The sequence below is a fragment of the Mauremys reevesii genome, linkage group 18, assembly GCF_016161935.1.
Source record: "Mauremys reevesii isolate NIE-2019 linkage group 18, ASM1616193v1, whole genome shotgun sequence".
NCBI lineage: Eukaryota > Metazoa > Chordata > Testudines > Geoemydidae > Mauremys > Mauremys reevesii.
In genome coordinates this window covers 5,944,141-5,958,911 of record NC_052640.1, presented here as the reverse complement: position 1 = coordinate 5,958,911, position 14,771 = coordinate 5,944,141, and the positions used below count along the sequence as shown (strand labels likewise).

Sequence of the window (14,771 nt, the reverse complement as noted above, 5' to 3'; positions counted from 1 at the left end):
GGGTAAAATCACTGCATGTCTTTGTGCTCTCAAGGCAGCAACCTTGTCATAACAGCCGTAGTCATGTAGCTGTTGGAAAAGGGGGCACGGTAGCCCTGCATTGCCATCAACGGAGCCTTAGTTATTTTGTCTTTTAAGCACCCCCATACCTTGCATGATCCCCATCACAGAGAGAGAAAGAGAAGCTTTAGTGGTCTGCGTAGGCTGGCCAGTAAGAGAAGTTTACTAATGCCAGCGATGTACCGTGCACCATTAGATTAGCGGCAGTTTGACAGCGAGCCATGCAGTATGAGCCCATTTCCTCCCTGCTGGGCTTCTGCTGTTTGATGTCTGCAAACTGAGAACGGTATCACTGGAGGACAGCACCACGTGCCACTCTAGCCCGAGCTGCACAACCCACCTCGGACAAGCCTTCGCCACCTTCCCTGTAACCGAGTCTCGTCCTCGGAAATTCAGCCGCAGGGATTTTTTGGTGGTGACCGTGTCTAGATCTGGCTCACTGAGCCCTCAGCTGGGGAGATCTCACACACACACACACACACACACACACACACCCACCCCCCTCTTTCCTTGCAGCTCTGCAGGGTTGTGTTTGCCCCAGACAGAGCATTTATTTTACAGACCCTTATCACTATTGACGTAGGCAGCTGGATTTCCTCCTGCAAAATGTATCATTTAATTTGGACACAATTCAGGTCTGCATTTCCCCAGTTACAGTAAGATTTTCCTGCATAGAAAAACAGACAAGAATGGGAGCAAGGCCAAACCCAGCCAGAACCACGGGGAGAGGCAAGCGTCGCAAGGTACCATCCCCATTACTGTGCCTGAGGAATTAGCGCAACCCCGCTTCTTAATCCTTCTCTTCTCCATGTGTGATGATGTGGACGAGGTTTCTGTAGTCTAAATTTCCAGTGATGTCTGGGGGAAAAGCTGCAAACATCTGGTCGATCTGCAATGTAAACGGGCCCAGAAGGGAGAGGGTTCAAGAGAATGGTTGGGTATTCAGGTCACAGATCTGAAGGAGGGGGCTGGGAGGTGTTTGAAATCACTGGAAGTTCTGCCATTGGCGTCACTGGAAGCAGGATGGGACTTGGAGGCTACCGTTGTGGCTGCCGGCCCTTATTTCGCTAGCTCGTTAACCGAGCAATGGGAATGTGGGAGGTAAAGGAAAGTCTCTCGCGCTCCCCTAACTGCAAGGCCCCTGATCTACACTAATTCTGTGCCCCGACCCCCAGCTCCACTGAAGGCTCTTGCCCGTCCACTCCTGTACCGCGATGCGCGGTGCCGCGGGAAGCTCTGATGGGAGTCCATCGCTCATCACTATAGCTCAGTGTTGGGTCCACGCCCAGCTCTGGGTGCTGCTTGACACAATTCAGAGATGGCTTGGTCCCGGCCATCACAGAGATGGTGACGTGGATCCGGGCCGGGTTTGAATTCTCACCTTTTGGGGGTGTTTGTATCCAGGGGGTTGGGTTTGACTGGTTATGGAAAGAGGGGCCTGCTGTGAAATTTAGCTCCCAGACTCCCCCAGGATGTAGGGTGAGTCAGGCTGTGGGAGATGGGCTCTGTTGCAATGGACTGATTTGCTTCGTTTAATTGTTGTTCCTTTGTGCCATGGCCTGATGTGATGGACCCCCATGTCATGGCTCTGAGCTGGGCTCAGTGCCCCCAGCCCACACAGCACGTGAGCGCCGGACAATCAAGGGACTGTCCGTGGGCAGCGTGGGAGCAGCCAGGGACATGGCAAGACCCAGAGTAGGGGAGCTGGGGGGGCTGCCCAGGGGGGCTGCGGGGAACAGTGAGAGGACCCTGAGCAGAGGTAAGAAATGGGCTGTAGAAGACTTTTTGGTGAGCCCTGGAGAGAATTTGTATGGGTAGTGGTAGGAAGTGGCAGTGGGAATTGTGTCGCAGGATGATCTTGGGGTTGCAGCAGGGTCCATGGGCCGGGTCCCAGCGTAGAGGCCGGGCATGGGCTCCCCTGTCGTCCCCATGAGGTGAGGAGAATCCTCTATGGGAAACACTGAGGCCCTGTTCAGTCTAGGGCAGGGGAAGGACTGTTTCATCTGAACTCTTGTGACTGCCCCATAAGGGAGGGCTCTTGCTTCATCCCCCTGCCCAAAGCACTAGTTCACCCAGCCACAAAAGGGAGACTGCAGACCAATGTGGAAACTGAGGCACGGACCTGTGCTCTACGCTGGAACGGTAAGCCGACCTGTTACAGCCTGACCCTGCTTTCCATGCCTGCGCAGTAAACAGATCAGTGCTAGGCATTGCTGAATGGTGCACCCTGTATAAGGATGGAGGTGAAAAGGAGCCCTATGCATACCTCTTCCTGGGAGAACCTCTCTCCCTGTGTCATCAGCATTTCTTTAATGCTGCAAATGAAAGAGCATGTTGTCAGAATGAGGGAGGGACGGTGTGAGGAAACCAGAGCAGCTCTCCACCCCACCACCCGGCCCCATGCACACCCCAATCGCTGCTCTGCACTTACTAGTCAGATTTCAGGCCTTTGCCCTCAGGGTCAAACACCTTGAACGCGTTCAGGATCGTCTCCTCTGGATCAGCACCTGCAATGGGGAGCACACGCAATTGCTGCTGGCACGGAGCAGGGATTGTCCCTGCAGCGGGCGGCGCCGGAGAGTAGCATTCCCTTTGGGGAGGGGGATGGCAGATCCTGTGACATCCCCCGGGAAACAGAGGCTGTGTGGGCGAGAAAGCTCATTCCCTGCAGGGAGGCGTCTGCAGATCAGTTGTGCCCTGTCCTGCTACCACCATGCACAGCAACGGCTGACGTATCTCTACTCACCCCCTGCTTTCAGGACCACCATGGCATAGAGAGGAACAGATGCACATTCATGTTGCCTCTCCCCGCTCCCAATATCTAGCTAATCTACCCAGTGTATTTATAGCATGGCAGTCTCAGAGGAGCCAGGGGCTCTGTGGCCTTAAGGAATTCTGCACCGAGGTCACATAGCTCGGGTTGCACAATGGGTGAGGGGATATAGCTGCTGGGCAGGAGGGACTCAGAGTCACAGACAAGCTGCTGCTCTAGGGATTGGGAACATCCTCTCCTGAAAACCTGTCAGGACTTAGGCAGCAAATAGCCACAATAGTTCACATCAGCACGCCTGGAGTCTGTGGCACCGAAGCATGGGGCACGAGTGGCGTGGGCAGCTGTTAGCGAGCGTGTCTCATCTGGAGGCCCCGGGGTGCTTCCCAAAGATGGAAGCATTGCTATCTCTATTGGACAGATGGGGAAACTGAGGCACAGAGCAGCGGCGACTTGCTCAAGGTCACCCAACCTTGGCTAGGGGCAGAACTGGGAATAGTGTAGTGTAGAGGAGGCTGAAAATGAATAGAAGCAATTGCTGTGTACATTACACCTAGGTGCACAGATTGCTGGGGAGATCCCGTGTATGAGCCTTTGACTGGCAACACCCCATCACCCTGTCTTTGCCATTGTCTGCCCCACAAGGCTGAGAGAAGGATGCAGGAGAAACCCCAGGGAATGGCTCTGGGACATTTTCACCTGTACTTGTCTAGGGGGAAGAGGGTGATTTGACTCCTAGGCCCTGAGCCAAAGCCCCCTTAAATACAGGCAAAAGTGCCCACTGAGCGCAGGATCAGTTCCTTGGGGAGCAACTGCACATAAAGCTGCTTTAGGCTTTAATATACATTGCCCTTTCCTAGCACCTTCCCTTGGAGGAGCTCAACACGCTAAGTCTTAGCATTCCTTGTGAGGCAGGGCAGGGGCATTATCCCTGCTTTACACATGGGCCACTGTGGCCCAGAAAGGTTAAGTGACTTGCCCAAGTCACACAGGGAGTCTGTGGCACAGCCCAGGTATACAGCCCAGATCTCTTGCCCCCACAAGCGCTGTAACAGCCACCGGACCATCCTTCCACTCATTTCATCCCCCTTCCTCATCTCACCCTTGAGCTTTTCTCCAAACATGCTCAGGAATACGGTGAAGTTAATTGGTCCAGGAGCCTCCTTTATCATTTCATCGAGTTCTTCATTTTTTACATTCAAACGACCTAGACGAGAAAAAAAAAGACAAATCACCTGGGACATGGATTAAACTTTATGCAGATCTCAAGGTACATGAGCCCACTTTATACACAACCGAGCCTATGGATGAGTTAAAAGACACAGAAAAGGTGCATTTTTTACCATGGGAATAGTCTCCCCAGGGAAGTGGTAGACGCTCCATCCTTGGAGAGAAAGAGAACTGGACCAGACAAAGCACTAGAAAATGTATCATAGGGAAGAATCCTGCACTGACTGAGGTATTTCCAGCGCTGATTTCTATGAGTCTAGGGAACATCACAGAACTCCACCATGGTACTTGTTTAATTAGTTCCCACCTACATTTTGTCAGTAAAATGAACAGAACCAAACATCTGCATATTGTCATCCATAGAGCTACAAAAACAGAGCCTGATCCTCTTTGGATCTGTCACACCAGGCCTTATGTTTCTCCAAGGAGGTACATAATTCTCATAGATCACGTAATCCAGCAAGACTACTCATAGAGTAACTTATAATTCAGCAGCAGTAAGGCTGGAGGAATTGGGCCCTAATTAATTTAATAACCATTTTCTCTAGCCAGGACCTAAATTATTTAACAACGTCAGCCTAAAAAATGATCCACACTGATCAAAAATGTTCTGAAGGTAAAACATTCTGCTCTTTGTAATAGAAATGATTTTGGGTCCTGTGGTTTTGAGCAGAGGAAATGGAAGATCCAATTAACCAGGGATTGAATGAAATGGAAAGCAGAGTCGTTGACTTCTCCTCTAATAATTAGTCTAACATGATCAAAGCCTTTTCTGGGGGGGAAGGAGGGGTGTTCTAAGGTGCAGGCTTACCCACTGCAGCAAACGTATCTCTCAGATCTGCCTTGTCAATAAAGCCGTCCCGGTTCTGATCCATGATGGTGAATGCCTGGAAAGGGGAGAAAGGGGAATGGCAGCATGATGAACAATAACCCACAGCTCCCCCAGAGTGTAATATTGCTCCCTCTGGCTAGGAACTGTGGTGTGTCAAGGGACATAAGCCACGGCTTTAACGGTGTTTGTTCACAGCTGTACCTGCACCTGCCTCTCGCAGTGATTTACGCCAGTGGGAGCGGAGGTGAGGCCTTCCAGCAGCGTTCAGGATTGGGCCCAAAGAGCCCCTCTTGTTCAGCACCATTTGTTAGAGGCCCCAGTGGTGCAGGGCTGGAGGCTGCTCTCCGAGCCCCTTTGGGAGTGGCTGCGTGACACGGGCTGAGGCATTACTCAGCTGCCCAAAACTGCCCCCCTTCCAGAGCAGGTGTCTCCACCCAACCTCCTCACCCTATGTGATCAATTGGTAATGTCTTCGGAGCCCAGCTGACAACTGTGCTCATGAGAATGACATGAGAAGATGCACTGAGAATGCTAGCAGGGGATGGGCCTCTCTGATTGGCTGCAAGGTCCATCAATCAGCTAGAAGAGCGCAGATCTCCCTGTCCAAAAGCTCAGCCAGGGAGCAGGACCCATGGGGTGGGAGATTATCCCTAAGGTGTCACTAGAGGTAGGAGAATTCCTTCTGTAGGAGTTGTTGGGGGGGGGGGGAGAGATGTTCTCTCCCACATGGTAGCTATTCTCTAGTTTAATAGAAGCCTCCCCAGTAGGCCTGGAGCTGTCTAACCACTCTGCCTGCAGCCAAAGGTTAGATGACATTGTGTAGGGCGACAAAGAGTCCTGTGGCACCTTATAGATGAGCCCAGCGAGTGGGGCTGCGGGGGGAAGGAATCAGCCAGGAGACGGCGTTATGGAGCACAGGGGTTGGGGAGTTCCCTTGCATGAGGTCACCTGCCCCATCTGGCTCCCACGCTCCCCAGCATGCCGGAGTTCAGTTTTGGCCACTGCCTTGTCCTCGGTTATCGTAGTGGGAAGAACATGGATACACTCAGCTAGAGAAGGCCCCGCGTTATCACCACGTCCAAAGAGACTCCGTGGGTAACTTTTAAGACCTGAAAATGTGTAACCATGTGACACCCAGGAAAGGGTTAACCAGTTCTCGGTAAGAATGCCCTGCCTCATAGTCACAGCTCAGCCAATGAGAATTTGCTCAGATGATACAGTGCTGCTGTCTTGCGTGTCTTGTCACTCACTCTTCTGCGGGGGGTGCAGTATCGTGAAGTTGAGAGAAGACTCCATATTTGATTATGTAGTCGAATTATTTCCCCCTCCCCAATAAAGCAGTTGTCTTTTAAATGAGCTTCTAGGACTCTTGTTCCAAATCCAACATCGCCGAAGCTAAAAGCATTTAGGAAAAGTTTGACGATACCACCCCATTGGTGGTTCTTGGCTTTACCCTTCATGGTCATTGCAACAAAGGCCACCTACCTCTTTGAATTCCTGGATCTGTGTTTGTTCGAACATAGAGAAGACATTGGAATTAGCTCCCTCTGACCTCTTCTTAGCTTTCTTGGGTGCCTAGGGGAATGCAAGCATGCTATCAGTAACTCACTGTATTTTTCAATGTGGAATAAATTTAAAGTACCCTGAATTTATTCCTAAATCTTTATGAATAGCTAGGGGCTGCTGCCTACTGGTGCACTTTAGTTCTTGAAATGATCCGCTGTTTCTCAGCTCAGAAGTGTGGGGTAAAGTACATACTGTTCTTTAGTGATGGGAGTTATTATTTCTTCTCACAAGGTAGGGTAGAGCTCAGTTGCTTGGGCTCCTCATGCTTCTCACCAAATTGATTAGTGGGGAAGCGACGTGAAAAATGACTAGCCACACTACAGTGTGATGTCTGCTGAGGTTCAAATGACATTTGGCTGAGAAGTAAAAGCAAAGAAATCTCCACTTGTAACAACAGACATTCAGGACCCCTGGGAGTGGAAAAGATAGTTAAGCACATCTCGGAGATTTCATGCAATGGCTGTAGCTATTCTGAGCTTTATCACCGTTTCACACTTTTTGTTAAGAATGATGTTACTGCAATGGCTACTACACATTAAAACGCTCTAAAATCTGCCCTTTCCTACATCAAAGAAGATGAAACCCAGAATTTAGTTGATTCTGATTCTTGTGGTTTAAACAAGAAATGTTTCAACACACGTGTTACAGTTTCTACCTTCTTGAGAACTTCTGATCCTTTCTACCTTAGCGACACGCGTGATCTGCTATGATCTTTTCCTTTTAAATAAAAATCACAGATTCATAAGCGACCCCATGGAGAGGGTCCATGTCTGGTATTCCTAGGTACTACAAAATACAACTAATAATAATAATGATTATTATATAATAATAATAATTTAGATAGAGCGCTGGAGATGTACTTCCTAGAAGGTACATGGATGAGGGGAAAGAATTCCAATTTGACCTTAAAAGGTGCTCAGTCCCATCTTGCAAGCTCTGTTTAGTTCTTGATTTGAAGACAGGGCAGCAGTTAACCCAGAAGAAAAACCCTCCACTTTGCTGCCGCTATTTGTGAGCCACCAGTGAATTAAATACCCCTAGACCAGGAGCTATAAGGCATGTGTGTGCCATTAGGGCACTAAAGCGTCTCTCTCTCACTGATTGCTAGAGATGCGCTGACTGTCATTCCCGCAGCTGCCCACTCGCGTTACTCACCATCACCGGAGTTGCTTTGCACGGCCCCTGATGTTCCTGCAAGAGGAATTCAAAAGACAATCCCCCAGGCCGCCCTGCGCTGAAACAATAAATACAGCCCAGTGCAGTTTAAAAATAAACGCATGCCCACTTTTGGCTGTAATAGGTAAGTTAGCTGCCACCTCCGCCGCCCCCAGCCCTGTTGTCTCTCTCTTTGTCTCGCTCTCATCTTGAATAACAGCTTGTTGTCACTGTGTGACACGTGAGACACGGAGGTTTTCAAGGTTAGCGAAGTGCTAGCAGGCTGTGTGGTTGCCACTTTGAAGATGTTGACACAAGTCGTGCTGCGCAGCTTGTGCAGAATGAGTGACACTTGCGTTTGTCAATGGATTGCTGGGGGCGAGATAAGCACGCTGGAAGCAATATATTCCGCTAGCTAGGGATCTCTGGCTATACAGACGTACAGAGCTGCGCTGATTTACAGCGGCTGAAGATCTGGCCTGCAGATCAAGAAGGTTCTGTGCAGTGAATGTCAGATCTGAACCAGGGTTTGAACTTCATCCCCCGACTCCAGGAGTATTCCAGGAGGGTTTTGGTTTGCCTCATTATAGAGCGGGGGTGATCTCTATGCACAGTGAGATACATCAATCTACTCACCCAGATCTGCCTCTGAGATAGCACCTTCCACCCTGGAAGATCCCAGAGTGCTTCACCAACCACACACATGTTGGGATTCGCAGCACCCACCACACAAATGCAGCCCCCTCTGGGATGGAATGTGGCAGCTGTCACAACACAGCAATCACACAATCCTATCCACGTCTGCCCAAAGGCCCCCACAGCCCAGGTGGTGTGAGCTGCCACCGTGCCAGGGCTGAGGTAGCCCTTTGCGGCACCAGCAGGGCGGGGTGGGCCAGAGCCCTTTGTTTGGGGTGGAGGGGTAGGTGCTTTCTCAACTGGATCCTTGCTGAGGAGCTCCTGCCCCACCTATCTGCCTGGTGGTGATGAGGGACCCCAGGCTCCAGCTGCTGCTGTCTCCGGTCTCCTTGATGGAAGGGGGCTTGCTCCCTCTGGTTGCCCCCAGGGATCACTGTCCCGATAGGCCCCATCTCATGGTCCTATCTCGGGGCTGCTGAGGTCAATGCTTGGCTGTCAGTGAGGGTGGAGCCTGGCCCAGCCGGTGCAGCTGGGATTACGTTGCTAGCTGGGCTGCAGAACCATGAACGGGCACAGCTGCAGGGAAGGGCCAGAACAAAGCAGCCACGCATCCAAATTGCCGCTGGGCCAGATTCAGCCCTGCACAGGTGCCTGGCATAAGACCCTGAGGAGGCGGCTGGTGCCTCCCCCATCCTGGGGCTGCTGGGGGTTGGTCTGGCCCCACACAGGTTAGGGCAGCCCTCCCGAGGCTGCGCAGCGCTGGCGCTCAGAGCCATGAATGGGACAATGCCGCCTCTCCCCCCCTGCCATGCCCTGTTACTGACCCTTATTGATGGGCACCCACCTGCTACCCAGTTATGCCACACGCTTACTATGGCTTTAACTCCAGCATACTGCAGTGCAGTTATTAACCTGCTGCCTTCCATTCATTTTCAGCTAGCGTTGCAGTGGGCTGTTGAATAGTTGCTATGTTTCACCCCAGACGTGGCTGCCCTTTGCTGCTACAATTGATTTGTCCTGGAAGAACAGACAGCTGTAGCAGAGGCTACTGAAGGTGAGAGATGATGGATCCTCCTCCCAGCTGGACAGGCTACATCTTGTCTGGGTCTCACTAGCCCACGAAGCCATTGACTCACAAAGCTGAACTCATCGGTAACCATTTTTTCCCCTCGTCATATATTTAGCCTGTAAATTTGATCTCCTCCCCACCCCATGAAATCTATCATGTGATGCAGACATACTTGTACAATGAAGTTGAAATGACACTCCTGGTTAAACAATGCCCTGCAGATCCCCTCCCGGCTCTCAGCTGTCTTAGCCGGTGGCTGGTGGCACTGCAGCCACGCCACCCAGCTGGAACTGGGCCATGCTGCCAGCGCTGCCGCCACCACCACGCAGCACAGAGACTGGGTCAGGCCGGGCTCTGCAGCTGCGCTGCCCCAGAAGCTCGCAGCCAGGGCCCGCTCCAGACCCCAGCGTGGCACGCAGGCATGACTGCGGAGGGGGCGCTCGGCCCGTGGCTCCAGTGGACCTCCCGCAGGCATGACGCGGGACCAGCGAACCCTCCACAGCTGCGGGAGGTCCAGCCGAGCCCCGCGACCAGCGCATCCGCCGCAGTCATGCCTGCGGGAGGTCCACCGGAGCCCCGGGACCAGCGGACCTGCCGCAGGCATGACTGCGGAGGGTCCCCTCTTCCCGCGGCTCTGCTCCAGCTCCCGCAGGCATGACTGCGGAGGGTGCGCTGTCCCGCGGCTGGGACCGTCCGCAGGCACTTCTTGGGGCGGCGGAATTTCTAGAGCCGCCCCTGACAGAATGGGCAAGAAAAATATTGGCCCAGCCAAAGCATAGAAGCAATTTGATGTAACCTCTCTTCAAGCAGGCCATTTTAACGCTTGACTTTTACATACTATCTTCAGGGGCTTTATGTAAACTCTCCATCAGTAATGATTAACCTGGGAAAAGCGTAGGATAGAAAAAGCAGATCATTCAAATAGGCTGTTGCCAAGTCTGTTGGCATCTATAGGAAACCAAGAAAGTCAGCAACTCCAGTGCCGGCGCCGACTCTGATCATTAAAAAAAATCCCATTTTTAGACTCGCTCATGAGATTTTGGCTACCTAATAACTGGACCTGGAAGAAGCACACCTACTGATTTTTGGATCTGTTTTCTATTCTTAAACGTGGAGCAAATTCATATCCCACCTGTCAAAAAACACAGAAAGCGAGATACATATTTTTCTGTGGTGGTTTCTTTTCATAATTTTTAGTGTCTTTTTTCTTCATGTTCATCCCTGTGTATTTATTTAAGGCACCCATTTTTGTTTTGGGGAGGATGTTTTCTCCATTCTACTAGACACTGTTATGTTTATTGTCCTGCCACCATCATGAAAACTGTTTCACAAAGCTAGAGGCTTTATAAAATGTCAAAAACTGTTGGGCTGTCCAGTCCATAAATACCTTTTAGAAAATAACAGATCTTCCAACTAGGTCTAAATCATTATCTTCTATATTTCCCCTACTCCTACTGTTCATCTAACAATTATGGCACCACAACAAAATTCATGGCATATTTCCCACATCGTTTCTCTTTCTTATCCTCTCTTTTGGTCTGTGTCAAGCTTGCCTGTACTTTTCCTTTTATGGGTAGCTTCATCTCCATGTTAGACCAAAACTGTGCTAGATAACCAGTAAGGGCCATCAACTAAACCCTCTTAATCCTAATTTCCCTTGAGGGGCTTTCCCACCTTGGGGACCTTTTTGGGTAAAAGACAAGCTCTTCTTGCCCTATATTCGTCTGACCTTCTGACAACATGGCAACCCTTCAACATAACTCCTTTCACAAAAGAACAATTTCATATCTAGTGGGGTGATTGTTTTCAATTACTTAACTGTGTATTCATGCTGGTGATGATCAAATGCACAGATAAATGCAGCATGTATGCAACTGACATTTGCAAAATAATACAATGCGAAACTGTCTTCTATGTTGACATTTTATTACTTTCAAAAAAACCCCTAAATATGCAAGTCAGCATGCATCAATTCTCTGCATGTATAAATCTGTGTGGTATAAATCTGCTCCTTGAACATCTGTCAGATACTTCTTTGTATAATGTATGAGAACATGTAAGTGCACTGATATGACACACAGGATCACAACACAGACTGACATACAAGCAGAAGGACAGAAATAGACAAGACAGAGGTGCTATAGTTGTTATCTCACACTGAGTAATACCTCTCTCTTCTAACACTGAGTTCAATGGGACTTGCTTGTGGGGTATTGTATAGTCAACATAAGGGTGGCAGAATCTGGCCCAACATGAGAACAATAGGCCAGATCCTCAGCTCATGGAATGCAGCATGGCCCCATTGGCTGGCCCAATAGCATTAAAAGAAAACAGATAACCCACAGTAGAAGCCAGTTACAGTGATTGGTGTAAGAGGGTCAGAGCCAAAGCCTGATAATAAAATTCATCTCTCTCTCTCTCTCTATATATATATATATAGAGAGAGAGAGAGATAGAAATGGAGAGAAAGAGGGAGATCAGCTCCCAGAGCTCATCCAGAGCTCTGTGATAATAATAGAGAGCCCCTGAGGAAGCCAGCCCTGATTACAGAATGGGCCCCACCTGAGAGAAAGTAGGTGATTTCAGGTTAACTACTGAGTGGGCCCAGCTGAGGAAGGGCTGGAGGAAACAGAATGCAGGGAGTCAAAAGGTGCCTGCAGGGTAATAAGTGAGCACCCAGGGGACAGATTGGGAGACCTAGAAGGGAAGGAAAGAGGTGAGGAAGGAAATGGCACAGGGAAAATTGTAACAGGGGTAGAGGATTTGATTTAGCTGTGCAGTACAGAGTCCTGGGCTGTAACCTGGAAGTGAGGTTGGGACTAGATTCCCCTACCAGCCCCAAGGAAGCAGTGTACAAAGGTAGCTGAGCCCAGAAAGGGGGCTGCAGTCTGAATGTGACCTCGCTGAAGAAGGAGCTGTGGAGAGACTGGAAGCTTTTTATTTCTGTTAAAATAGTTTTGAATTTTAGTGTGGAGCGGGGGGCCGTCAGGCCAGCGGGGGGGAGGTAGTTCCCTTTTATGGACACCCAGTCAGCCGGAGGTGGCGGAACCATACCCCAGACCAGAATCCATGACAGTGGTTTTCGATCCGGTTCCTGGGACCCAGCCAGAACCCATGCAAGGATCAGATCAGGCAGAGCAGTCAGCATCACAGGCTGCGCTTACAACCCCACCAGAGTCAGGAGCCAGCACCAAGGAGCTCCATGGAGCCTGCAGCAGCAGCTAAACCAGTGCAAGATCAACTGGAGCCTGAAATGCCACCTAGCGCACCAGTGGAGAGTAGTTCAGTCAATGGATGCACCCACATCATCTGCATCGCTTCGTGTGACCCAGCCGAAGTTCACAACATAACGAGGAACTAATGTCTTATGGAGCAGTTCCAGGTAGAGCAGGAAGCGGATGAGAGCCTCAAGGGAGCTTGGACGGCAGCCCAGAGTAACCTACCCGCCTCTCAGCTCTTCTAATAGGTCCAGGTTTGTTGTAGAAGGAGGGCTCTTACACAAGGAGACCCTTTCTGGTGGGCACAGGGAGGACTGGCATCCTCAGAGACAGTAGTTCCAACTAAGTATAGGGAAAAACTCTTGAGCTTAGCCCACGATCACCCTAGTGGCCATGCTGGGGTGAACAGGATCAAAGACCATTTGGGGAAGTCATTCCAACTGGGAGGGAATCAGCAAGGACATTTCTACCTATCTCTGGTGTCATGAGGTGAGCCAGAGAGTGGTAAAGCCCAAGACTAGGTCAAGGCCCCTCTTCAGCCACTCCCCATGATTGAGGTTCCATTTCAGCATGTAGCCAGGGCCGGCTCCAGACCCAAGCGTGCGCGTGGGGCGGCATTTTGCCGGCAGGCGGGTCCAGCGGACTTACCGCAGGCATGACTGCGGAGGGTCTGCTGGTCCAGCGGCTCGGGTGGACCTCCTGCAGGCATGCCTGCGGATGCTCCACCGGAGCCGCGGGACCAGTGAACCCTCCACAGCTGCAGGAAGTCCACTGGAGCCGCGGAACCAGCGAACCCTCCGCAGTCATGCCTGTGGGAGGTCTACCCGAGCCGTGGGACCAGCACCTCCCGCAGGCATGACTGCTTGGGGTGGCCAAATTCCTAGAGCCGCCCCTGCGTGTAGCTGTAGATATTCTGGGTCCTTTCTCTAAGAAGACATCCAGAGGAAAGCTGTACATACTGACTTTCATGGCCACAATGCCAGGGCTGGTGTCGGCTGTGGCCGCAAGGCCAGGGCCGGCACCTGAACCATCTGAACTGAGGAGTCTGCTACAACTTTGACTTAAGGGGCACGTGGCTTTCAGCTCATACAGTCAAGGCTCTTACACTAAGATTCAAATGTCCAAGGTTCAATCCTGCCCACTGAAAACTAGGGCCTGTCAGCGTTACAAGTGGGGGCTCATCTGAGATGTCAACTGGGAAGTTTTTGAAGCTCAGAATGTCCTTCAACATGTCCTCTCCCAGAAGTACACCCATAGGTGTTTTACCTCTGCCAGGGGCTGTGTAGATTAGGGGTGGCCGACCTGTGGCTCTAGACCCACATGCGGCTTTTCAGGGGCTCCGGTTAGGGTTAGGGTTGATGTATATTAGAGTTGGGTGTCACTAGCATTGCAGCTCTTGCTGTGCTGTGAAGTCAAGACATCATCAGCGTTATGAGGCGCTGAGTCTGTATGAACCACATAAAGACGTGATTCCCTCCATAGCCCTGATACATAGGAAGGAACCTTTTATGTATGTAGCTCCACTATTCACTAACTGCCCCACTCTACCTTTCATGACCTGACAGATCTTCAGTCTATCCCCTATGCCTCCCAAAGACCTGTTGCTGCCTGTTTTTCTGTTTTGGCTCCTCGGGGTCTCTGTACTGAGTGGAGACAGAGGGAGTCAGGCTAGCAGCATCAGAGGACAGAAGTAGCTAGTAGAACTCAAAATGTCTATTGGCTTTTCATCCCAGAGATAAAGCAGGTTATAAGGAGGAAATGGAATAAGTCTATTTGTGTTCAAAGTTAACATTTTCAGAAATGGTGTGTGTGTGTGTTGAAACTGCTGTGGCTCTGAAGCTAGAGGATGGGGGGGACATTTTGTAAGTGTAGGGGAAAAAATAAAAAAGCGTTCATTCAGAAATGTTTCCTCTGCTGAAGTTAGTAAATCTTTGAACAAAAATATTATAGAAAATTCAGTTGACCCACAAAGAGCATCTATTAAATTTGGAGACTACATTCAATTGTTAAATATAAAAAAGGCTTTAAATGCAAAATTTGAATGCAACCTCAACTCTGGAGTTACTGCTAATGCGTCCATAATAACTATAGCACTCCTGTCATAAACTTCAAAGGGCCCTGGTCCCACAGGGTAGTGTTACAAGGAAGGGGCCAGGTATTGGCTCATGACATGTAGATCAAGTTATTATATTGAAGGTTTTATTGTATTCATTGATACTTTTTCAGTCTCGTGCA

General features: G+C 50.3%; 1 protein-coding gene across 1 annotated transcript; it reads right to left on the bottom strand.

Annotated features, from left to right (window-relative positions):
• Positions 1-635: 635 nt before the first annotated feature.
• MYL2 (myosin light chain 2) lies at positions 636-8,716 on the bottom strand. Its single transcript, XM_039504398.1, has 8 exons — positions 8,580-8,716; positions 7,614-7,692; positions 6,378-6,467; positions 4,872-4,947; positions 3,933-4,037; positions 2,492-2,567; positions 2,327-2,375; positions 636-949 (listed from the first exon to the last, which is right to left on the bottom strand). The coding sequence occupies exons 1-8, from the start codon at positions 8,699-8,701 to the stop codon at positions 851-853; spliced, it is 696 nt and encodes a 231-aa protein (XP_039360332.1). The 5' UTR covers positions 8,702-8,716; the 3' UTR covers positions 636-850.
• Between the last annotated feature and the right edge of the window lie 6,055 nt (positions 8,717-14,771).

Excerpts from the sequence above, each read along its gene's own strand:
- MYL2 (XM_039504398.1), bottom strand. The coding sequence starts at position 8,701 with ATGGGGCCTATCGGGACAGTGATCCCTGGGGGCAACCAGAGGGAGCAA. Across the intron at positions 4,038-4,871 it reads AGATACGTTTGCTGCAGTGG|GTCGTTTGAATGTAAAAAAT; the intron begins GTAAGCCTGCAC and ends TTTCTCGTCTAG. Across the intron at positions 950-2,326 it reads AGAGGTTCTCCCAGGAAGAG|ATCGACCAGATGTTTGCAGC; the intron begins GTATGCATAGGG and ends TTTACATTGCAG.